The 26,194-nt window shown below is 40.1% G+C and overlaps 2 protein-coding genes across 2 annotated transcripts in view; one reads left to right on the forward strand and one right to left on the reverse strand.

Moving 5' to 3' along the window:
- myo1d (myosin 1D) overlaps window positions 1-26,194 on the reverse strand; it is a 126,995-nt gene that overhangs the window by 6,340 nt on the left and 94,461 nt on the right. Inside the window, exon 21 of the mRNA XM_046068806.1 lies at window positions 26,008-26,162. Within this exon, the coding sequence (XP_045924762.1) occupies window positions 26,008-26,162 (155 nt within the window). The remainder of the gene's footprint in view (window positions 1-26,007; window positions 26,163-26,194) is intronic.
- Window positions 20,189-20,611, forward strand: LOC123982876 (perforin-1-like). Its single transcript, XM_046068808.1, has one exon. It carries the CDS (start codon window positions 20,189-20,191, stop codon window positions 20,585-20,587), a length of 399 nt encoding a protein of 132 aa, XP_045924764.1. The 3' UTR covers window positions 20,588-20,611.

Below are 26,194 nucleotides of genomic sequence, written 5' to 3' on the forward strand. Positions count from 1 at the left end.
TACAAGTACACATACTGTATACACAGTGTGATGGAGTATTATGTGCAGGTGTTATATACTTGAGGTAGGTGGATTTTGCATACAGTATATACAATATACAATATGAACAGTATGAACAGCTCTGAAATAGAAAACAAGAGAATGATGAATAAATAATAAGTGGTAATCAGTAAATGGCTGAATTGAGGCAGAGTTACTGGGTTATTGCACAAGAATTGTTCCTGACACTGTGAGTCAGAAGTCAGCTGTTCAGAGTGATGGCTTGTGGGAAGAAACTGTTCCTGAGTCTGTTGGTTTTGGCGTACAGTGCTCTGTAGCACCTACCAGAGAGGAGAAGCTGGAACAGGTTGTGTCCGGGGTGAGATGGATCTGCAGTGATGTTTCCTGCCTGTTTCCTGACTTTGGAAATGTATCAGTCGTGAATGGAGTACAGGTTGGCACCTATGATCTTTTCTGCAGTCCTGACTGTCTCTTGTAGTCTGCTCCTGTCCTTTTTGGTGGCAGGTCCAACCCAGACAGTGATGGACGTGCAGAGGACAGACTGGATGATTTCTGTGTAAATCAGCAGTACCTTCGGCAGGAAGTACATCCTCTGCTGGGCCTTCTTGATGATGATGTCCGTGTTGGGCGCCCACTTTAGGTCCTGGGATACAGTGGAACCCAGAAACCTGAAGGACTCCACAGCAGACACAGGGCTGTTGAGTATGGTGTATGGTGATGGGGGGCAGAGTGGGGGGGTCCTCCAGAAGTCCGCGGTCATCTCCACAGTTTTGAGCGTGTTAAGCTCCAGGTTGTTCTGCCCGCACCAGAGAGACAGCTGATCAACCTCACGTCTGTAGGCTGACTTATCACCAACCCGGTTGAGGCCGATGACAGTGTCGTCAGCAAACTTCAGGAGTTTGACAGATAGGTCTCAGATGGTGTAGAGGGAGAAGAGCAGGGGGGCAAGCACACCACACACCCCCGGGGGGCGCCAGTACTAATAGTCCTGGTGCTGGATTTGCTGTTCCCCAGTCTCACCTGCTGACTCCTGTCAGTCAGGAAGTTTGTGATCCACTGACAGTTGGAGGCTGGCACAGTGAGCTGGGTGAGTTTGGTGATGGTGTTGAACGCTGAGCTGAAGTCCACGAACAGGATCCTTGCATATGTCCCTGGAGAGTCGAGGTGTTGCAGGATATAATGCAGTCCCAAGTTGACAGCATCATCCACTGACCTGTTAGCCCTGTAGGCAAACTGCAGGGGGTCCAGCAAGGGACCCGTAATGTCCTTCAGATGGGCAAACACCAGTTTCAGGACTTCATGACTACAGATGTCAGGGCGACATGAGAATGTATGTAGGAGAGTATGATGCAGAGTATAATTGTGCAAATCAGGGGATATATGAGTGTGTGTGTGATGGAAAAAGAGTGTATGTGACTAAGAAATTAAGATGAATAACAGAGAAGAAATTAAGCAGGAGTGCTGTTGAAGTAATGATCCATATGCCGTTGTTGGGCTGGAACGCAGCGCAGCAGCGGATTGGCTTTTAGTGCATGTCACATCTAGTTAGACCCATTCTGGGTGAATGGATGCTGGGCCTCGTTTGCTCTTAAACAGGATCGATGACGGGAATCAGAGTGCGAAGAAAAAAGGCATAAATTTTGAGGCTGCTGTTCAGAGAGAGAGAAAGAGAGAGAGGATATGCGATGTAAATATGAGGGTGAATGAGAAGATGACTGGGTGATAATTATTCTCCGATTGAGAGTGAGTGAGAGGAAGACTGTAAATGTAAAGTGGCTCAGAGGGGAGGGGCGGAGACAGGAAGCTAAAAGCATTACAAATACACATACATTTGTTTCCGTTCAATCAGGTGCCCGTCGTGACACACTTTCTCGCTAGCACAGTTACTGATCATGGCTGTCAGCGTCATTCGTAAACAAATCCATTAACTGCAATTACCGTTGGATTCACACAAAGCCAGCAATCTCTGCCCCTCGAATCTAAACTGAGGAAATGAGTCGTGAACCCGATGACACAGACTTGTGCAACAACAATAAGTCATAAACACCAAGCAAAATGTTTCTGCTGCCCACGCTGCACTCCTCTGCAGAGTGTGTGTGTGCTTTTCTGTATCTTGGCTTATGCAGAGTGGAGGAGCTCAGGGTAGCACTGATGCTGGTTTCCATGGCAACTCCCATGAACTGAACTCCCCCATCTGTCATGGCTGCCAGCCAGCCAACGGTACTGTGTGTGTGTGTTGTGATATGTCTCCTTCTCTTTCCGTCTCTCATCCCGTTACTTACTCCACCTCACTGAAATGCCAGAGGGGATGCAGCGCTGTGCTCCTCTTGAAGGGCAAACAGGGTTAGGCTGACATTCACAGAAATGTACCCACACATGTAAACACACACACACAAAATATAAAACACCCTTACAAAGTTTCCACTGGGTACACCTTTCTGATCCATCAGTGCCAGCAATTGCCTGTGAATGAATACTCTGGCATTCTAATAAAGATCGATGAAACGCTTCATCTCTGAATAGAAAAACATGATCAGTTGAGTCTTAAGGTCACTGGCTGGCCTTTCCCATCAGGAGCTGGCCTGAGCCAGTCAGAGCCCTGAGGGCAGACTTACTTAACTGGAAGGCCTCTTCGACTGGAAAATCAATTCTTTCTTTTTTCCCAACCCCGTTTCCTTTGTGTTTTCGTCCTTCATGCCATGTGAGTCCAGGCTCACATGCCACCCCCGCCCCCAAATAGTACCTCCTTTTTATTTCGAAGGATGGGGGAGGAGGGGGAAGAAGGTGAAAAGAAGTGGGATTTTGAGTGAAATAGAAGTGAAAATAAAAGATGAGGACAACATTCTGGAGGATAAAAGAATGGGTTTAAAGGTGGTAAAAAGAACAAAAAAGAGAGTCTGTGGAAGAAGATTTATGGGAAAGGATATGTATAAAGTATAAAGTGAAAAAGTAGGGGTTCTGAAAGGTATCAGAGTGCTGCAAAATGAGGAGACGTAAGAGGACGATGCAGGCTATTTTCAGGTCGAGGAGCCAGGATTACCTCCAGTCTGTGAAGCCATCCAGTCCCAGTTCTGAGTCATCCCTCTAATAGTGTACCTGGCTCTCCCCCAAGCTCTTTGCTGCTGAAAAATATATGAGCACTGCAGGTGGGGAGAGGGGAGGGACACTCTGCAAAGCTGACTTGCTATAAAGACTCAGGACTTTGAGGACGTGATCAAAGTCAGATCTTTCCTCACTTCTTACTATGATGACAGAGCCATTTTAGAAAAGAAAATCGTAATTGCACATTACGCCAGCTGGAGAAGGAGCTAAACACTGCCTGTGAAGAATCTTGTTTTAAACTAAGTTATTCCTGCTCTTACAAAACCAGTGCACTCACTGAGCTGTTACAAAGGGTGAAGACATCTAAAACAAAATCTGCATTATAATCTCATCAACAGGTGGTGTAAGCATGAATTTATCCAATTTTGTAATCACAGGAAAAGGTACTGAGCACAAAAAACAAGGACTGTGAAAATATATACCAGCGATTACAAATAATGCAGATTCTGTGTCAAGATAAGGAAGGAAACGAACAAATATGCCAAGCTGAAGGAATGGACTGCGGATACACATACCCAGATGCACGTGCACTTGAAAAACATACACTGACACACACAGGCCCACAGTAGGTGAACCCATACTGTTGATCTGTCAGAGACTCACTTCCACACCTGACTGAAGTGATGGCACTTTCATTTTTAAAAAAAAAAATTCACATCAATATTTCAGTTTGAGAGACCACACTGATACGAAGAGAGAAAATGCAAGGAGTGAGGAGAATTGTGAAGGTCAGGCACCATGGGGCCGGACCTTCTGCAGACGGAACCATGCTGCCTTTGTGACTGATGGACAGCCAAGCTTTTTCTCCAGATCCCTTTGTACACATTACAGCAGCATCTCTACATTTCTTCAGCCACAGCAGGATCAGACACAATCTTTAAAAAGCCATACATAGGTGGATCATTAACAGTATTGAGTTCATTTAAAAGATGGGTGTGCTGCAAACCAGTCAATAAGAGAGTCAGCGCATTATTACTTTTATATATTTAAGGAAACCTTGTTCAATATTTGAATTGCTTTCCATTCCTTTTTTGAAGCATCTACTCTGCATGAGATGACTACAAATAGAAGAGCGAGGGGGGGAGACATGCAACAAAGCCGAATTCAACTGTACACATCCCATGTTACATGTAGTTATGTTTATAAGCTCAACAAGACTAAGAGTCTACAGCCAGCTCTGTGAGATTGTACTACGCTAAATGCTAATGTCAGCATGCTAATATGCTCACAATGATAATGCTTACATGCTGATGTTAGCAGGTCTAATGTTTGCCATCTTAGTTTAGTGTGTCAGCATTCTAACATTTGCTAATTAGCACTAAACACAAAGTGCAACTAAGGCTGATAAGAATGTCACGAGTTTAGCAGGTATTTGGGCATAAATTACTTTAAAAAATCTTCTGGTGTGGTTCAGGTCAGAGGTCCACTGAGGTTTTGACTATATAACTTTTATTAGTGCTTTCCTTTTAGACAAAAGAAAAAATTCACATATATTTCTGTCTTTCCCTGTAGCCAACCACTGAACTACATGGGTCTGACACAGCATCTCTCCTCCTATCACTGTCACACACTTTCTCTGTCTCAAATGGCTGCATCACACATCTCACGTGTCTTTTAATGGGGTGAACAGTTATTGTCCTGGGCGATCATCACAAAGAGAGAATCTGATATGAGGCAGCTTCACTAGTCTGGATGCATGAAACCGTAATGGCCTTATCTGCCCCAGTTTAAAGTGGCTGGGGCTTCGACTGGTTCAAAGTGTGAAAACTGCCTAAGAGGCTTTGTGAGTGCAGTTCTTTAATTAGCATCGCTGTGCCAAAGTTAGTATAGTTTTGCTAGTACTGCAACTGCAGATGTAATGTATAAATAATACAGAAAATGCAGAGGGAGAGGCAGAACTCAGGCGGTTTTGACGGCACGGTGGTTGTGTTTCTGAGATAACTGCGGTACGATACTGATGCTTTAGCTCTGTATTAAAAGAAGGCTGGAGGGATATCTCAAGAGTGCACATTAGATTAGTAAAAGTCAGAACCAATTTGACCTGAAGATAAGTTCTGCATTAGGTGGTGCTGCCCTCTTCTCCTTAAACGTATTCTTTGAACCTTTCACTCTCACTTTTTGCCTTTCTTTTACATAATTTACTAACTTACATATTTCCAATTTTACTTCTAGGTTGGCACAAGGTATTATTCAGCATTGTAGTGATTCACAAGACGCCTGCAAACAACAGAGAATAAAATGTTTAGAGGAAAGGAAAAAACCAAAAGACCAGATCAAATACAGCATTGAAAATCTTCTGCAACAACCATCCTGGATTATTTCAGGAGGTTTATTGCATCAAATTATACCCTAAGACAGCCTTTGCTTGCAATATTTACTAAGCTGTGAAAGTACATCAAATATGGGTATTGATATCTTCTTTTATGTAATTTTTAACATCTTATTGTGTGTTTTCCTTTCTCTGTACTCACAATGGAAGAGATTACTAAGTAGGTCATTTAAAAATGCGCTGACAGCGAAAATGGTATTGATTCAAATGAGTATAGAGGGGAAAAGACGGAGAGAGAAAGAAAGAGAGAAAGAAAGAAAGAAAGAAAGACTTAAGTGTACATGGAGAAGTGGAGTTCAGAGGTGGAGCTGCCAAACAGGCTTACATCAAAGACGGCAATACAGCGGCTGAGCATCAGTGCTGCTGCAGGCTTCTGCACAAGACGAACAAAGAAGAGAAAAGTCAGAAGCTATGGAAAAGTGGCACTCGACAACACTGTAAACCTACATGTTCATCACAATCTCAAACATGTTAGATGCCGTCCCAAAAGACACATTCCACTTCACAATATTGTGAGAACTAATCTCCAAAACACCCATGAGGCTCTCCTCAAAGCTGGATCATACATGAACAGTAGACACATGCTAAAAAGATGTTCTTATCAATATGCTAAGCTAGTGTTCTGCTTTTTTATGCACAGTAAGCGAGATCTTTGGTGCTGCAATGGGGGAATAGAGGCGCCGACTATCAAGGACCCCCCCCCAAGGGCCCTTGAGGTGTCTTGAATAAAACGGCTTTTTGTGAAGTCTGAAATGATAAATATTTCATGCATTTCCCGGTTCTCTGGTTTTGGTTGAAATTGCTCAAACTGAAAACAAATATTCTGTAGCTTTTTAGTGATTTAGTGAACAGCTATTATCTGATGGAAACTGTAACAAGCAGCAGCTCAGTTTGTCTCTGTTTCTTATCTGCCCTACACCCTGGATATAACATAAATTCTGAGCAGAGGACTACTGATGTGAAAAATTGTCCTTAGCAGCTAAACATTTAACCAGATTAACGCCCCAAACCTCAGATTTTAATTAGGAGTTATTATCCCATAAATGACTATGTGACTTTTATATGGTTAGACGAGTATATTTTTGCTAGATTTCAAAGGAGCATTTCATATTGCATTTCCATAAAGTTGATGGAGTTGAAAGCAATGGAATAAAGAAAAACAATAGAAAAAAGTGATGCAGCAGAGGCCCCATATCCTGATATTTTAAACGCACATCTCTAGTGTGGGCGAAGTGCCAACAATGCTGAATCCCTTCCTATAATATTGCAGCTTATTATCATCTTTACTATTTTGCAGTTTGAACAGAGTCTTGTTTTACTAATAATACACAGCGAATACACACACACACACACACACACACACACACACACACATACACATATATAAAATACATATTATACAACTACTACGCTTAAGCAACTCATGGATAAAACTCTGATAATGCAAAGAGCCACGTTGGGGTGTTTGTGATGCTCAGAATAACTGATTCATACTTTTAAACCCGTTCCTTTTGAAATGATTGTGTATTGGGAAAGGTATTTTATTTGTGCCAGTAAATGTCATGTAATCCTACAATATAGCAGAGTGTAGCTACTACGCCAAAATCAGCTCACAGCCAGCCCTGTTTCTGGGGGCTTGCCTATGACTAACCTCCTTTGCTGGAGAACAAAAGATGGAGTGGACGACATCATGTCGGCTGACCACTGATAGGTTGCCCACATGGCATCTGGAGACACTCTCCCTATTCCCACAGGACAGCGGGTGAATGATTGCTATCAATAACATCTACTCATGCAAGCTGTTCTAAGGAGTCCAGTATTCACAGATGCCCTGGTTAAACAAAAGGACACACTTCTCACCTCTACATCTCTCTGTTTAAGAGATCAGTGCGAGATGAAACAGTACCGGAAATGTACAAAGCAAAGGCCCCTGTCTCAGGGGGATCCTGTAGTTGCTTCACAGATGGTGGAGGTTATATCACACCGCAGAGCCATTATAGCAACACTGCAGGAGGGTTAAACAAGCCTGTGTTTATGTGCAGGGGGTCACCTCTGTGCTGGATCCCGTCTCTCTCGTTGTTCTTCTCTCTATACTGCAAAACCAGTGAGCTAAATCTTACTCACTGGTCAGCTGCTTCTTTGCCCTTTCAGAAGGACTCTTCACCGTCACAAGGCTGAATGGAGTTGGTTTAAAAACACATTAGGTAAATCAATAAGCTGGCACACACTGAGTCAAAAACAGAAAAGACCGACAGGCAGCCTTAATTAGTGGCTCATTACTGAAGGGAGATGCTCACTTCTCAAGTGGCTACGCCGCCAATTCTGTTTATTAAAGGCAATCAATACATCAGTCAAAAGTTCATCTATTTTCATCTACTGTCATATCACTGTTTTCTATTCAGTGGTAAAAAGGTTTGAATGTCTAGAATGAATCACCATTAGGGATGTGCATCTTCCGGGTGATACTAGTCTCAGTTCTGCTTCTAGACTAGGGGTGTGATGGATATTGTGCCATGAGACCTAGCGATATTAAAATCGAGGTGAAAATCAATGTCATGATGGCATGACAGAGTGCTACTTTTAGACAAACTATATGTAAGCAACATTTCAAAATACTAGATATTTTGTCATTGAAGATTTCTTAAAAAATAAGTGTTAAAATATGAACCCAATGCGTTGTATCGTCTCGAGAGCTATGTGTATCATCATACCCCTATTCTAGACTAGTTTAAAATGAGTTAAACAGTTCCACAAAAATTTACCCTTCACTGCTCCACCCGCAGGATGCTGCCACTGAGCTTTCACTGTTAGTACTAATAAAAGTTACATGAACGTGTGAAAAATCGAACAATAGATTAGACTCTCGTCTTCTTTGTCATTGTGGTAAAAAACCACCCAGATACAATGCACATCAGAATTTACTAGTGAAACCTTAAAATTATAGTTTTGTAAGTCCCAATGTAACCCTTGTAAATCTTTTTTTCAGTTTCTATTATTCATACACTCATCACTGAATTTGCCCAGTTACAATGTCCTTATGAATGTTATCATGTCAGTGTTCAGCTGGAGAAAACTCTTCTGATGTTTTATGGTTTGAAAAGAGTATTATTTTACCCAGAATTCACAATTAATTAGTTCTAGTTTACTCAGGAAGTAGACAACTTTGTGCTACTCATAAATCTTATCATATTTGACTATTTTCATAAAGACAAAAAACAAAGTATTTAGAGACTTCTGAAAGTCTTATCTGTAATGGTTTCAGAACTGCTTTGTGCTTAATCTGATGTAGACATTTTAGTATTTGTTAAATCAAAGTCATAGTCAAGGTATCTCTTTGTGCAAGCAGCCCCAGGTCACTAGAGTTGGTTTGCTCAGAGCAGGATTTTAAATTAAAAGATAAGATAAAAAACAGAAATGAATGGATGAAATGGAAGGATATAGAGAGAAAGCAAGGTGAGGTGGAACAAAGGAAGAATGGTGGTGTTATGAATGAGTGATGTGAAGGAGATTAAAGTATGGGAGTAAAGGGAGCAAAGATGGAAGGGGGGGGATGCAGAATAAAATGAAGCATGATGGTGTGGAGACGTCAGGTGGGGAGAATAATGGCAGGTGGGAAATTAAGTAAGGAGGTAGGGACAGAAGCATGACTGTGAAATGGAAGGAGAGATAGACCAGATAAAGGGAGGGAGAAAAGGAAAGGAGGAGATGAGGGAGGCCGAGGAGGGAGGAGAGAGTGTGCTGAGGCTAATCATAATTGGCCTGACAGTGGGAGATGGTATGGTGCTGTTGCTGGGCGGAACATGTGTGTTTGGGGGTGGGGGGAGGATTATGGGGTAAATGTGGAGGTCACCGAAGAGATGGAGTGTGTAAAATACCAAGGATCCTACTGTATCATCTTAACTGTACAGCACTTAACTGATGCTTTTATCTAAAGTGACAGTAAGATGGTAGACTACAGTAAGTGCATACATTATGTACGTACACTTGAGTATGAGGAAAACGCCTATGGGAATGCAGAAGCGGCTACTCTGCTAGTGAGTGGCCAAGCAGCAGATTAAATATAGCTCACACCAACAAATGCGCATGTGTATGTATTCCTTCCCAAATAAAATTTGGGAAGGAATACATACATACACATGCGCATTTGTTGGTGTGAGCTATATTTAATCTGCTGCTATATATATATTATATATATATGCGCCATACATATGCCGTGTATATAAATATATATTGCACTATACTGTAAGTAACGGTACTATAGGTGTCATTTACACTGGGGACGCAGGGGACACGTCGCCACCATTTTTTGAAATGACTGATTTTGTCCCCACCACTTTTTTAAAGCATCATTTGTTAAGAAACGTTCCGAAATATAGCTTGCAGTTAAATAACGAATGAAAATGCCTTTAGAAAGGTTTATTTGTTAAATATTACATGAGAAAAGTTGATCTACAGGAGATCAAACAGATCTGAAAGTAACACAGAGTGCTTGAGAGCTGCTCTGCAATATTTTCTACTATATTTATATATTTTGAAATGTCACGTGTTACCTGAATTTTGTGTTTCCTTTTACACAAATAAAAACATTTCAACCATAAATTGGTGCAGAGACGTTCACCAGAATGCAGGAAATGAAGTGTTTAAAGATCAAAATTTCCTGGAGGAGGTCCCCCAGACGCCTCACTCAGATATCTCAGCATTGAGGCAATCTTTAAAACACTGTTTAAGGATCTTTTCGTCTCATTCTCATGAACCTAATATCGCGTATCGTGATGTCTCACCAGCTAAGTATCTCTTCACAACCCTAATCTCAGCCCCTATGTCCCAAACACTTTTCAACACAAAGTGACACCCTTGAGTACTATTTTAACTTTTGTCATTTTTGCAGTCAATCAAAATATTTGCAGATTAATTTTATGTCGATTCACATATCCATTAACTTACTGATTGTTTGAGCACTAATTCTGTTACTCCAGAACGGTGAGTACTGGCACTCACAAAGGCTGCAATAATTCAATAAACTGTAAATCATTTGCCATACATGGCATGGATAACTTTTTAACTATTTACCCAAAATAAAGTTGAAATTAAATGAGAATCTACAGAAAAATAAAACTACAGTAACAGTTAAAATGTTGAGGGCCTAATCTTTGGCATGAAAGTATGAAGCAAATTTGCGCTGAACCTTTTATTCAATTTGCACTCGCAATCTGTTTGTAATTAGTGTCCGAGACAAAAACTACTTATAAACTACTGTTTATAAGCATTTTGCATTTGAGGGGGGCCCTAAAAGGCAAAGTTCAGAGTTGGGATTTGTCTGAGATCAACAAGCTCAGAAAAGAAAAAAAACACATTATGATAGAATGACAGAAACAGAAAATGCTCATTAAATGAAGTAACGGCATAATAAATACTAATAATGTTAATAACTAAAGCTGCAATTTTACTTCAGAGGAAGAAAATTTTCCACGCAAAACGGATCCTCGCAAAGAGTGTGGGCTTTAGTAAATCCAGTGACCCTTTTATCTTTTCCCATTAGAATGCATCTGAAATGAGGCTTAATAAATCTGTCCCTGAGTGCTGAATCTGTCAAAGGGTCAGAGCTAATTACAAGTGTGCAATTTTGTTCACATGTACCATGAGATTTCATGCATTATTGCAATGCTGGAGGATGTAATGATCTTCAGACAGCTGCACAGATTAGAGACTGAGATTGCTATGGAAGATGATACAACAGAACTATCAGCAGTTTTCTGGTCACGCAACTACTGATTATTGACCAACTGATTATTTTTATTGTTATTATTATTATGATTAATGTCAACTACTTTTTTGATTAATCGATTTACCGTTTGGTCTATAAAATGTCAGAAAATAGTGACAAATACTTTCTCACAGCCCCTGGTGACGTCTTCAAGTTGCTTGGTTTGTCTCATGAAGAGAATCAGCAAAAGCTGGGCAGTTTTGCTTGATACATTACTTATAAGATACTCAATTATATGAAGAGTTTGACAAATTAATTCTGTTCAAATCAACTAATTAAGTAAATTTTTCAGACCTAGCTCACAATGAAGATTCCTATTTGACCGAGTCATCTGTTACTTAAGCTTGTGCCAGTGTCTGTGCTTATGCTACATAATAAAAACACAACATGGTGCTGTTAGTAGTGTTATGACCTCTGCAGCACACACTACTAAGTGTGTTTGTCATTATGCGTGAGAGAAAGAAATGGAGAGAGAAAGGTTGCTTGGCAGTGATTTGGGGCTGGTTGCAGTGGATAAGTAGGTCAGACCAAGTCGCGCATTCACACACATTTTTCTCATTCATACACAACCTCTGACACACACTGTGTATTTTCACACCTTTAAATATTATCTCTAATGCGTACTTACACAGTAAGCATGCAAAAACACACCCTCGCAGTCACAAGCACAGACACAACATACACACACACTTATTCTAGCCTGGCCACTCGCCATCCATCACTCCACCCAGCCAGCCTCCTCCCCCAGGCTGCAGCACAGTGCCAATGAGACGAGAAGGACTTCCCACTGGCCCATATAACAATGACTCTGTCTCTGTGTGTGTATACGAGTCTCCTTTATGTGTGTGGGAGAATTTGTAAACTTGTATTCAATTTGACTTTGCAAATTGGAAGTTATATAACGCCAATGCAGATAGATTATGCTTCAAGACCCTTTGGTGACTCAACTCTGATAACAAACAATCCTTTTAAAAAATATATATTTTACATCGAGAAATAAACATGTTCTTCTTTTTCATTTAACAAAAGAAGACAAAAAGTTTGCCTGAATAAAATTATATAAAACTGGCAAAAATTTGATTTAAATCAAGAACAACAAAGTAGTAAGAAGAAGTAAAGAAGTTTTCAATATTTCAGTGCTACAGACACATGATTGACTTGATGTCATGCAGAACAAAGCTAAAATAAAAGCTTGTGCTGACACACATTTCCTCTCTCCATCCTCTCTTGTACAGCATCTTTCTTTCTTTCTCTCTAATCTTTATACTCCACACACATTTTTCCCTCTATTCCTCTGTCTGTGGTCTGGGACGAGATGTGGCGCTATTATCTCCAGCCAGCAGGGTTATTAATGGATCGCATACGTATCAGACAAACATGGATCCGATGGTTGCCATGGGAACTGCATCCGCAGCGCCCCAGAAAGCAGGGAGAGAGAGAGAGAGGGAGAGGGAGGAGGATGAGGAGAAGTGGTATGTGAAGTGAAAAACAAGAGGGGGAGGGGGGAGGAGCAGCAGCAGTGGGGCGGGTGATTAATGGAGAAAGAGGAAATGGAGAAGGAGGGATGGAGGGAAAGAGGAGAAGAGAGAAGCCCACTTCTATCAGTCTGAAATATTTGATTCAGCAGAAAGGGTGACCTTGGTGAGGAAGACAAAGGCAGCTTGGCTTTCTGTCTCTCTGTTTTTCTTATCACTTCTCTCTACCACCCTCTCTCTCTCTCTCACTCTTCTAAATGATGTTGGTGTCATCTCCAGATATAACAGAAAATGCACTTTGACACATTTATTTAACAACATTTTGGTTCTTAAATATTCATTAATCTCTGCAGCTAAAATACTCAACAACAGATAATTCTTCCAAAAAGAAAAACAGCATGAAGGAATGTCCTTCTTTGAATTCTGCTTATTTTATCACATGTACTTTACAATCCGGTACGATGGATCGGTGCATGACCAAGCCACTTTAAATATATTTTCTCCGTCAGAGTAATAAAATGTCACAGTTACATTGGGTTGCATTCTAGTTTTTAGTGTCACAGCAATCACAAAAATTATTTTCATTAGTTCGAGCAGTGAGGAAAAGAGATCTTAAATTTTGGGAAGACACCATGAGCTTGGTATCAGAAGGGAAATTGTTGGATCGGTGCATCCCTAACTCCAGGCTTATAATATATATATATATATATATATATATATATATAACAATATAAAGTTTAAACTTAACCTTAAATTACAGATATGATATGAAGGAAAGTTTAATGGGGAGGTTCCTACTCCTGAAATTGACGTGACATGATCAGCTAGATATAGGACATCTCACTCTAGCTGAATGTTTTGTGTTCTAATGCTAACAGCTTAGTGTATCTGTGCATTTTGCCAACATCAGAACTCAAGGTGTGCTCAAATAATTCTTCACATTCACACACTCACATTTCTAAAATGACCCCACAAGAATGACCTCACAAGAAGAACGTAACACTGACACTGAAATGACATGGTGTGAAAAATACAATAGATAATAGTCTTTAGAATATTTGCAGTTAAGGGGATATGAAGAAAAAAAATTCACACAAACAAACTGAATGGAAAATAATGAACCAAGCACACTGACGCCAACATCTCTGCAGTGAGTCTGACGGCAACAGCTTACTATTGCAGACGAATGTGATACATGATACGTTAACCTGAACCATGAGAAAATCAAATTTGACTATAGCAGATCAATACAGCTGTACTTCTTCTCCATAGTCAACAGCTTTCTCCTTCCCCAGTGCTTATTTTTCACTTGGCATTGTTTGCACCTCGATCTCACCTCCCTCCCTCCCAGCTCATTATTTCAGACTCACACTGTCTGTGTTTCCTCCTCTGTTCTAAATCCACTTTTTGTGCCCCCCCCTCACCTCCCCAAGCAGTCCGGCGTAGCCCTCCAAATCCCTTCTGCTGTGTCAGATGCAGACAGGGGGAGGCTAAATGTTCAGGTCTTTGGGGAAGGGGGAAGGAGCAAGGGCAGAAATAGAATTTTACCACATCGCTCTGACAGATCAATGAAGGGCTGTGTACTGCATGCTACTGCTGACTCATACTGTAGGGTGGGGATGGGGTAAGGGGTGAATAATGAGAAGGAGTAGGAAGGAGACAGAGAAGGACAAAGGGTGATGGTTGAGGTTAGAGGAGAGTAAGACAAAGAAAGTGTGAATTGATGGTACTTGAAGACAGATATGAGGGAGGTAAAACTATAAACATCTGTCACAGAGACAGATCTGGGGAGTTTACAGTGGGGGAGGGAGGAAGAGTGACAAGGATGTCCTCATGCTCACTATAGGTTTTAAGCACTAGAATAAATAATCAGGGGTTGCAACAAACACTTAATCAAGTGATTCCCAACTTGGGTATTGGAATCCTCCACAGGGTCACAAGCTGAATGTAAAGGGGTTGCAAATTTATTATTAGCTGAAAAAACAAAAGAAAAAAAATACTAGATTCTGCAATATAAAATAAATGTTTTTATGGCTTAAGAGATGGCAATATATTTCTGTCTGACTGTCAGTCCGCCACTTTGGTTTAAACTGAAACAACGATTAGCATGCTAACAGACAAAGTTCACTTATTCATTTCATAAGATTTCCTGCTTTAAATAAATTAGTGCCAGTTTTTGTAGAGCTGCTTGTGATTATACAACATTTAAGAGTTTAGACTTTTTGTTAAATGAAAAAGTATAGAATATCGTGTTTATATATCTCAAGGTAAGGTATGGTTATAGTATCTGAAGCTCATATACTGCACAGAAAAAGAAGAAGAATCCAATTCCTCTATTCCTTTAAGAAATTACTATAGTTTTATTTCAATGTGTGCACACAGTGCTGCGCGGCTGATTATAGAGTTGTAATAGCCTTGGATGAGTAAATGAATGACTTTTTGAAAATTAAACTGAAATCGTTTGTAAACAGTCCAAAAGTCCAAACAAATCCAGCTGTTAAGGAGCCAAATTTTCCCACTTCCCTTCAATGAGGGTGATGTAACACCTCGTCAAAGTCTTACTCAACTGTGTATGGAAAGATTACCACCACGTCAGTTTGTATTATCTTTAAGGGGAGGAGCTGTTATTTTTAGTGAAAAAGTGTCATTTCCACACATTCCCTTCTATTTATTGTCTCTATGAATACACTTATTTCCTCTTCCAATGTAAGCTACATGATTTCAGTATCACCTTATCAGCAATTCTCTTTTATAGGGTTTTAGTTGCAGTTATATTGTGTCCTTTAATTAAAAGAGCACTCCAGAGATCTAGTATTACACTTCCATAAGGTTCACAAGTGACCGATTTAAAAGAGTGGTCAAAATGGAAACAGCAGATGCCAAGATATCCTGACTTTTACTCCACCAAGCTCCAAAAACAAAGAATCCTACAAATCCCATAATGCAACTTGGTAACGTCTTGTATTAGGTGATGATGTCCACGTCCTTCCACACCCACAGTTTGTAACTTTATTTTATAAACCAGTAGTCTCCTAAGCTGACATAATCCTGAGGACATCACATTATTTTCTCAGATTTTACAAAGCTCCCCAAAGCCACAAAAGACACTGTACTGTTCTTACAAGCTGTAAAGTCTCTCCATTACTAGAAAAAAGGACTCTTATAAGTAAAATTGGTGGGGTGCCCCCTTATATATTGGTGTATACACCTCCAACATAGCAGTGGTTTCTTCCATAAAATAATATAAGAATATTTCAGGGTGTTTCTGCGCTGATGATATTCTTGACAATATGACAAAACACTGAACAATATTTTGAGCTCTACTCGCAGGATTTTTGGCTCTCCTTGTACTCAACAGGGTGCTTCTGCTTGGGGTGGTGAAATAGGTTTGCTGTATTGCCCCTTTTTGTTCTTATAGTTTTCTTACATTTCTCACATATTACCGTGGTTTTTTGTACACCTGATCTTTTGTAACCAAACCATTTCCAAACTACTGTAGTAGCTCCCCTTTTTGGAACCAACTCTTCCATTGTGGTGCTGATAGCAATGTTACTTTTGCTTTCAGCCGTGTTCGTTGTTACAGTGTGTAATGGTATGATGTCATTATGTCAACAAGTTGGAATATTGCCATTAACTGATTAGCATTTTTTTAAATGAAATAAAAAAATGCCGATATATTGTGGATGATTTGATATGATACACCGCTAATTACCAATGCAAGTAGTGTGCCATATACATGTATTAGCGAGACAGAACGTAAGTCTTGAGGCTGTTATGGTGGATTGTGCGTCCTGTCACAGACCTGCAGTTAACATTTGTTCAAGTTGATCCACTACTTTCTGACACCAACGTTTGGAGGCAGAAGTGTGCCCCATGAGGTAGCAGTATGTAACTAAAAGAGTAAAAGAAGACTGTGTGCGTGAGAAAAATCAAAACAATAGACATTCTGACATGATAAAAGCACAGGTGTAACTAATAAGATAATAATGATGAAAGCTCCATTTAAAAAACAAAATCCGTCATGCAAAATACCAGAGCCTTGGCCATGGAACATCTAACTGGAATGTAGCCATACTGTTAATAGTTACCGTTGTGTTTGACAAGTGAACACGTGAGAAAGGTGTATGCAGAAACAAGGATTTAAGGGTCGGGAAGCTACTCAGCAGGTTTGTAAGATCATTAGGAAATACATTCTGGTGAGAAAAGCTTTTTAAGGTAACTTCAAGCAGCAGTTAAAATGGCTACTAGATCGGATTACCTGAGTAGAATAAATAAAAGCAAAACAACAAAACTTTCTGGGTGATGCACAGAGCCATTGCATTACTACACATACACAGTCCCACATTAATTCCTCAGGAAATTTCACTTCGTCTCCAGTCCTTACAGTGATGTCATGATACATACTGAAAACAACAACAACCTGTGATCTATATTCATCTAAACCCAACAGAAAACAACACATCACGGGCATCCCTAATAGAATAACAAGCAGTAGTTTGCTCTTAGTAGTAGCCTTTCCAACAGAAGAAAAAATAAAAAGCAAATATCTGTAGTAAATTCTTTCAGAAAAACTGAAATATTTTGCCAGGAATATTTGTGTCTCAGTGAGTCCCTTTGAGGTTGTAACGATCATAACTACATCTGATATGATGATTGTGGTGCTCCTCTTTTCCGATCCTGATAAGGTGATCAAAGGGCCAAACAAGCAAACCCAAACAACCGCAAAAAATTCTAGTTCTGTCAATGTTATGTAATGCTGAGAGTGTAGCAGGTTGTGTTGTGGGAGGATGAGATGAAGCTGATATGAGGTCTGCTGGCCTTTAAAAACAAACGAAACAGCAGGCAGCGTGGCGAGAGACAAAGCATCAAGACTGCAGGTAAGACTACATCTGTGACTCTTATTTTACTCAGTCGCGTTTGTATTTTGCCTTTTAATTTCTTGATATAATCTGTGCCACTATTTCTGCCCTGCATGTTTTTAAGAGACATCTACATTCCTTTGATTAAGCTTTTGTAAGTTTTAAGAACTGGCATTTTTGCTCAATATGTACTAATGTTCTGGGCCAGTATTTATCAAGCTTCTCAAAGTGCCATTTTAGTTGTAAGTGCTGAGAATTCATGAAATTTAGTCCTACTTTTAAACTTAATCTAATTTCTTAAAGCTAAGAATCGCTCTTACTCTCCCAGTTATTTAAGACAGCTCCAGAGGTCTCTCAAGTGGTTAGGAAGGGCTTGTGATGGAACTGTGGAGACAGAGACAGGCGTGGATCTTTCAGGAGAGGAAGAATTTCAGAAATATTTCACGACGCACAGTTAATAAGACGGTGTCGCATAAACTTTGTCAGGGAGTTGGTGAGGGATGTCATCTCACCACTGACTTTACGCAGTAATGCGTTTTCAGTTAAATTGAAGGTGGTGATGTCACTTTGTTTCTTTGACACAGGACAAACGCAGCAATGCTGATGATTTTGGCCCGTCACAACCATCAATAAGCCGAATAGTCCTGGAAACAATTATAGCACTTAGGCTACAGCTCCACACATTGTCACGCGTTTCCCCCCGTAATCCAACAGAAGCAAACACAGTTCACGCAAAAAGCCGGCAATACAGGAGAAGTAGGCGCATTGAAGGCGCTCATATAAAGAAACTTTTTATCTTTAATTTATTAATGTGTAGGCCTATATCGTAATGCATTATCTTGAAAATGATCTATTGTTAAATGTGTGTTGAATAAAAACTCCTCTTAGGAATTTCACTATTCAATGTGAATTTATCTGAGAATATTCTTAAATAAGGAAATCTATTCAGTGATTGGTCCTTGGCTACATCGTCATCCAAAATCCTGTTTGCGGCACAGCAAAGTGTCGTAAATCAGCACTAAGACTGACACTTTAGATTTAGTCCTACATAGAAAATAGCCGAAAGAGTAGCTTAACAGGCTTGTCATGAACAGAAAAATCATTTAAATGTTAATTCTGTTTTCTCCATATTTGTGCTTAACCTACTTATCCTTTAATAACAACATTTTTTTCACATCATCTTTGTAGGTCTCCTCTTTACTAATACATATTACGTTATACCGACACATTTCCATATTTTTGGTGGTTCACCCTGGTTCACAAAGAAAGTATATTGTATTCACAAAAGGAAAAAATAAAAGAAATTAGTTCTTGCGATAATGATTTCCATTTTACATATGTCATACACGTGACATAGCGGCTCTGTCATAATAATGAGGAAAAGACCACATGATAGTTATGTGGTCTTTTCCTCATCCTCTTATCAGAGAAGCCTCATAACGGGATCACTGGGTTTTCTGACATTGTTTAAATGGGAGGGAAATTTTAAACAAACACAAATGCTTAAATTAGAATAAAAGGTTGTACTGGGATCTTTGATAGAAGGTTTGACATACGTAGAAAACTGGGTGAGGGTTTTAGCAATGGGATCAGCTTTTATCTGAGAAGAATCGCAGATTGATCCTTGTTAAACTGGAAGAAGTTACAAGCCATCTCATCTTCATATCCTTGAGTATTCCACAACTCACAATTTATGCTAATGTTCATGCAGTGGGGTAAAAAATAATGAGACGTACAAATAAAGATCTATAATCTTGAATCGTGCACATATTAGAAAGAACAAATTAAAAAAATAGCTGGAATTGGACATAAAATAATTGATGTCATTTGCAGAATTATCCATTATCAACATTCTTGTCTGGTAACAGTGGTTGCCTCAAGACTTAAGTTTCAAAATATCTTTAAATTATTGTTTGGTTCAGGGTGAAACAATTGAGTGTCATCAATCAAAAAACAGTAAAGTCAAAGAAATTATAATTTTTTATGATTTGAGGAAGCAAATAATTTGGGTCCTAAGAGTGATCCTGAGTGACCCCACAGGGATAACGAGCTAAGCAGGATATGAAACCCATGTTGACAGAAAAAAGTCTGATAGATTAAGGTAATGTTAGGAATACCAACTTCATTTTGAAGGCAGTTAATCTGACTGTTATGGTCCACTGCTTCAAAAGCAGACATGAGGTCTGTTATGGCAGAAATTTGTGTCCTCTTACTCTTTGGATGTTCTATTATTATTATTACTTTTACTATTATTGTTATGTCTTATAGATACATATATTGTGTTTTTATCCTTAACCTTTCCTCTCCTATACTCCTTATGTTAGTCTGTCCACATTTACTAGAGTTTAGGTCAGACGCTCGAAGCTGCCCTAGGCAGCAGGTCTCTGGACTAGCTGTATATGTGTACTTCTGTGTTTATTCTCTTTTGTTAAATAAATTCTTCAAAAACAACTGTTGGTTGTAACTCAATTATTTGCTCATCCCCTCACCAGGAATATAATTTCCATGACAAGGTCTATGTGGAGTAAAATAGTACTTCAGAGTGTGTCATAAGACCCTCATAAAGGCTGATTCTTTACTCTGTAAATCTATCTACCTAGATTAAAATACAAAGATCTGTCGTTCCTCTTCCACAGCCTCCTGTGACGCCATGGCCCTTATGTCCTCCAGTCTTCCACTACTCCTGTTGGCCCTGTGCAGTCTGACTGTGGCTGAAGCCCAGCTGAAGGTGTTTAAACTTCGGGCTACCAATCTTCCCTCTGACTTGTTGGGAATCACAGATGGCTATGTCAAGGTGTTCAGTGGCTCAGCCACTCTGGGTCAGACATCCATCCGTAACAACAACGCAAACCCCTGGTGGGAGGAGGAGTTCACCTACTTTAAGGCCCAGCAGAATGATGTACTGAGGCTTGAGGTTTATGACAGTGACGTCATCTTCGATGACCAGCTGGGAATCTGCCAGAGACAAATCAAGGTGGGAAGCCACGAGCATGACTGCTACCTGAAGAAAGGCGGGACCCTTCATTACGCCTATACCCTTGGTGGAAACATTCAATAGGCCTTTAAAGGCAGCCTGTATTACCACAGCATGACTACACCTTGATGTATGGTTTTAAGTGACTAGTGTATAGATTCTCATTACACATTCAAGTTCCCAGAAAGATCTAAACTGCTTCAATAAACCATGTGAACATTGATTCTGATCTCTTAAGTTTCATAATTGACTTTTAAAATGTTTTTTTTTTTTTTTTTAAATGTTATTGAATATAACAATATAAATTGAAGAGCAACTTGCAGTTTGGAGACCTCAGTGAAAATATACATTTACTGTACATGATGTAACAAAAGGGAGGAGTTAGGTCTAGTTTATCATCCTGAAGTTTTGATCCCAGTGCTGGTTTTGACACAGAGGTTAAAAATGTATATTCACACGCATATGACAGACCACAGCCTTTTAATTATGAGACTGGTAGGTTTCCAAGAGACCAGGAACAGAACAGGATTATAGGAAATAATGACCGTAGTAGAGAAACTGAGTTGTGTTTGAGAACCCGTGGAGAACTTGACAGGTGTCCTGGCAATAGCTAACGATATCTGACAGCTCTGTGACCATTACTCCTGACGACGGCAACCAGAAACTGCTGCTGATGCCATCCTGAACTCAGTCATATCCCCATATATCCGATAGTCCGGTCTCTTCACCTGCACAACATGCACCCAGGCATTAGAGCCTTTGCCTGTCCTTTTTCAGTTAGTAAAACTGATAGTTTGTGTAACCTGCGTTAAAAAAAAAAACGTGAAATGCAATGTAAAACTTAATAACAACAAGTTTTACAAATAGGAGATATAGCAGTTGTAACACCCCCTAGTGGCAGAATATCCCAAGATTGCTCAGCGAAGCTCAGACCTAGCATCTGAACATGTGCTCCAAGTTGTGGTTACAGAAGCTTAAGCAAATTTTGATTTATTAGCATTTATGTAAAATTTCACTTAACTTTAGATCAATGAAGTCCGTAGATGATCCAGCGGGATAATTGTTCCAAAGGATTTTGACTGGTTGACGTACATAGGATTTTGAGAAAATTGAGAAAAACCTGCAAAATGTGATGCTTTCAGAGCTTTGCTGCTTGGACCCGTATCAAAATTGTTGACACACAGAGAGGACAGCAGACTTGGGTAAGACTTGGGTTAATAAAATCCAGTCTCTCTCTCTCTCTCTGTCTCACACACACGATCAAACTTCTGTACAGGGTTTTTCATTAGTCACCATCTACACTGACAGCGGTGGTAGCAGTTGGTGGAGCAAAAACCAAGCTGTTGCTACAGAAACAATCCACAGTGCTTTCCAAGAAACCAATTCTTGCTGCTTACACAACACAGAAACCACAATGACAGGAAGATAAGAGGAGATTATGAGAAGCAGGCATTTACAAGTGTCGGTCATGGGGCAACTTTGTCATTAGGTCGTGCGGGACAAATACAGATAGTTTCTCTCTCCTACTCTATCAAGAATAATTGTAAACTCGTTTTGCACGTTAACATGGTCTAAACATGAAAAAACAACCTATTTTTATTGCTTATAAGTAAATATTTCTGCCTTTTCTGTTTGATGGAGAGAAATCTTTAAACTGCAGTTTACCACCTGTGAGAATAGAGGATGTGGATTAATAATTCAACACTAAGCTATTTTTACATTCAGATCTCAGTGGGAAAAGTGTGAAGCAGAGTGGAAGAGTGTGATCTAACACTGGCAGAAAAATAAACCGCTATAAGTGTTGGAAAACTGAAGAGGAAATTATTTGAAAATTTTGATAATATTATGTATTACACCTCAGTATATAACTTGTCAACTTTGGTTGTCTTCTGAAGGTCAATATTCAAGTCCACTACAGGAGTACGGGGTTAAACTTCTTGTTCAATGGCACAGCAGCCGTAGCAGAGACATTCATTTTCCCTGACCAGATTTCCCCTTCTGGTTTCTTCTGTCACAGTAGTTTATCTTTTGAGGGGTTGACCCCAGGTGTACTTTCTTTACCATATATTTCTTCCTGTGTTTATCATTTATATATATATATATATATATATATATATATATATATATAAAAATCTCTCTCTCTCTCCATATATATATGCATGCATGTAGGAAGAGTCGAGTTCGACTAACAACAAAAAGCATCAACAGCAACACGAACAGATCAGAAACCAGGGAGACATCTTATTAAGTATGATAAAACGACTTATCTGGGTAAATTGGGAATAAAGCTCTGTCTCTAACATAAAGCTAATTCAAAAAGGCTCAAATCCTCTCACAAGAGAATTTTACGGTAATCAATAGCAGAGGGTGGAACATATAGTATGGTCTTTTGGATCGCCTGAATGTCTCATTGATTTTACAGAGTTTGGGTGTGACAGATGCAGAGTGTCCGCTCTAGTATTCTGCCAGCAGATTGTGGGAGTGCTGCAGTCGCTGCAGCGTGGGGTGCATGTCCACACCCACACCCACCCACACCCACCCCCACACACACCCACACACACACACACCCCCTCTAGGGAGACAGAGAGGAAGGGGGTGGTCCTGTCTCATCTAAATATAGGGCTCAACAGCAGCACAATCTTAAATATTTCATTACCTCTTCTCCAGAAATGAATAAGGGGGAGCTAGGCGAGAAAAAGGGAAAGATTTGGAGAGAGGCAGAGAGAGGTGAGGAATTGGAGGGGGCCACAAGGGGTTCATCAGTACAAAGGGGATATAGTCAAAAATAGGAAGCAGAAAAAAAGCATTAAAGAGAGAGACAGGAAAAAGAAGGATAGGGGAGAAAGGGAGAAGGGAGGCTGAAGGCATGGGAATGTAATCCCCCCTTCATGCTAAATAAAGTATTTCTGAATTCCTCTAGACAACTGGTGTGTCATGGCCGATAAGAGGGTTATCTTCTTATGTATGCATTGCCGAAATCTCTGAATCACTTCAGTCTGAGGCAACTTGGCGAGGTATAGATAAGTTTCTGCTTTAAAACAAATATCAGAAATATGCCAGCCTTGACACTATCTCAGAAAGAAAACCACTCCAGTCCTCAGAAAAATCAAAATTCACAACAACATGAAAAAACAGATTAATGCCAAGCAGATTTGGAAACTGTCAAAAACAAGTCGCGCTTCACTGAAACTCAAGTATCCAAACATAGCTATGACAAGAAGAAGGTTTATTCCCAGCAGCGGTGTCATTCTGCTTTGGCCTCGCTGTCAATTTGAGGCGGATAAAGTGTTGCTTTGTTGCTGCTGTAAGCTGCCCTTCTCTCTGCTCGCTATTGTGCATATTGTGCACTGTGCAGCATGTTGAAGGAGAGATAAAGGTTAAAGCCACATCTACAGGGAGCTGCAGTGTTGGGACACTGCATGAAAAAGATCATACCGTACGAATACACAAACACGAACATAGTCACATGCAGCCTGGCTCTCAGGAATTCCTCCTCATGCAGACACACATACGCATTCATGCAGTCAGAAAATCACGCACACACACACATATTGCACATGCTGGTGTACCCTTTGTTCTGTATTAAAGTGATGGATGAGTTGGCATGCGAATCACACGGAGGGTCATTATATGAGGCCCGGCGGAGGCCAGACACCCAGAGAGATGGGCTCTACAACGGAACAAGATACCGTCACAGAATGGCAATGATCGAACAATTGTACACCTCCCCTACACCCAGACAAAGCTGCGTGCGCACACACACACACACCAAGATAAACAGATGCAGGCACATCTGTCTGTATGCACAATTCTCTCTCTCTCTCTCTCTCTCTCTCTCTCTAACACAATCATACACACAAAGAGAGTCAAACACGAACACACAAATCAATACATGTGCCAGACTATTGTGGAGGAGTCAATTCAATAATCCGTGAAGCAAGCGATCTAAAAACATCAAACCCATAATCACAGCAGCAAAAGTATAGAGCGATAAAATGGTCTGAAAAGGTCAAATATCAACACAAATTACTATTTGTTTTTTACTCCTTGGTGTGCAGTGTTTTGGCAGAAATCTTCTACAGCTCAATTAGAAAGTTCACTTTATTATAAGATTGATTGTTTAATTATGCGCCTACAGAGTTTTTGTGTACTTCTACTGCTGCACAATGTGTCGTATAAACCACAGACCATAGAAAAACATAAAATTTTAAAGGGATGTTTAGTGTTGATTTGGATAGTATGTTTGCTGTTGGAGCCAGAAAATTGAAATTCTGGCAAAGATGGATAGAGCTGAAAAGAAACAAAACTCCAATTCATCCAGGCAAATAATCTCCAAAACAAATCTGTTTCATATATTATATTATATACCGTTATAGAGGCACTGCAGCTTTAGACATTTCTTCACTGGTTTTAGTATTCAATGATGGCTGCTTGGTACAAACACATTAAAGTGCACTGGGTTTAAGTGGAGACAAAAGGTCCATTTAGTACAACAAAAGTTTCACTATGCAGTAAGAGAAAGTAATATAAAGTAGAAGAAAGGTAGGTGGCCCCCAATTGAAACTCTCTGACATACACAGGCCATTTCAGTCAACAAACACCACCCTGAAGGACTAGTGTAGGACTTGAAGTACTCTACAATACATAAGCTAGGCCCATGGATTTTATATCTTATATCTTTTTGTGTGTCACAGTACCAAAGTGGAATGAGAGTGGATGGATGAAATCACTTTATTCACACACTTTCTGCTGGAGCTACTTTTTAAAAATGATTTTTTGGAAAGTTACTGGAAGAAAAAACTCTTCAAGGGGTCAAGAGGTTCCTGCTGATGTGTAAGCTTTTGTAATTATAAGGAAACAGGACTTGTTAAAAGGCAAATTATTGAGATACAACACAATTAACAGCATGGGACAGCATCTTACTTTGTTACATAACAGAGTAACATTTTACTAGAACTAGAGGGTCAAAGAGAGTGAAGTGAAGACAACTTGAGTTTAGTTTGGTGTTAAAAAGAAGTGGGTGGGTGCTTGATTTCACAGTCTCCTGTCCTGAAGAGACATCTGAGCTCAGAATAATTTAACATTAGGGCTCATGAACAGCTGTGCCTACGCACTCTATTTTCCTCATAATCCCCCTGCCACAGGTCACATCAGTCAATACCACACATCTGGGCCAATACTACTGGAGTTGACATAGTGTTTTAGAAATTCAGTTGAGAAGGTTATTTCAGTGTTACAGTGCACTGGATTTAAGTGGGGACAACTTGCGGATTATTAACTGAAAGCAATGTTCTCTACTGTTGTAACACTACGCAGAAAATGGAAACAATGATGAGGCTTCTACCTTCACCTTGGTGTCAACCATAGGTCATTTCAAGCAGCAAACTGTAGTCTATGGTTTTTAAGCATTTTAGGACATTTCAATGTACGAAAATATCATGGTAGATAAATAAGTACTTAGCTTCTACCATCACTTGTGGCCCACTGTTTCCCCCACCGCTTACCTCTTGAAGTGGCTGAGCAGGGTGCCAACTAGCTCCCCGATGCGGCTCTCACTGGCAGGCACCATACCCTGCAGGCACACCACGAGATCCCTGCTGTCCTTGGTGTGGAACACAACCAGCTGGTCCTTACCAGGGGACACGCTCATTCCTGTCACCTGGGACAGTAGGGGGGGGGGGGGGGGGGGGG

This window comes from Micropterus dolomieu, linkage group LG14, assembly GCF_021292245.1.
Source record: "Micropterus dolomieu isolate WLL.071019.BEF.003 ecotype Adirondacks linkage group LG14, ASM2129224v1, whole genome shotgun sequence".
Lineage (NCBI taxonomy): Eukaryota > Metazoa > Chordata > Actinopteri > Centrarchiformes > Centrarchidae > Micropterus > Micropterus dolomieu.

What these genes read in the sequence shown, in the direction of transcription:
- LOC123982876 (XM_046068808.1), top strand. Translation starts at nt 20,189, where the DNA reads ATGTCCTCCAGTCTTCCACTACTCCTGTTGGCCCTGTGCAGTCTGACT.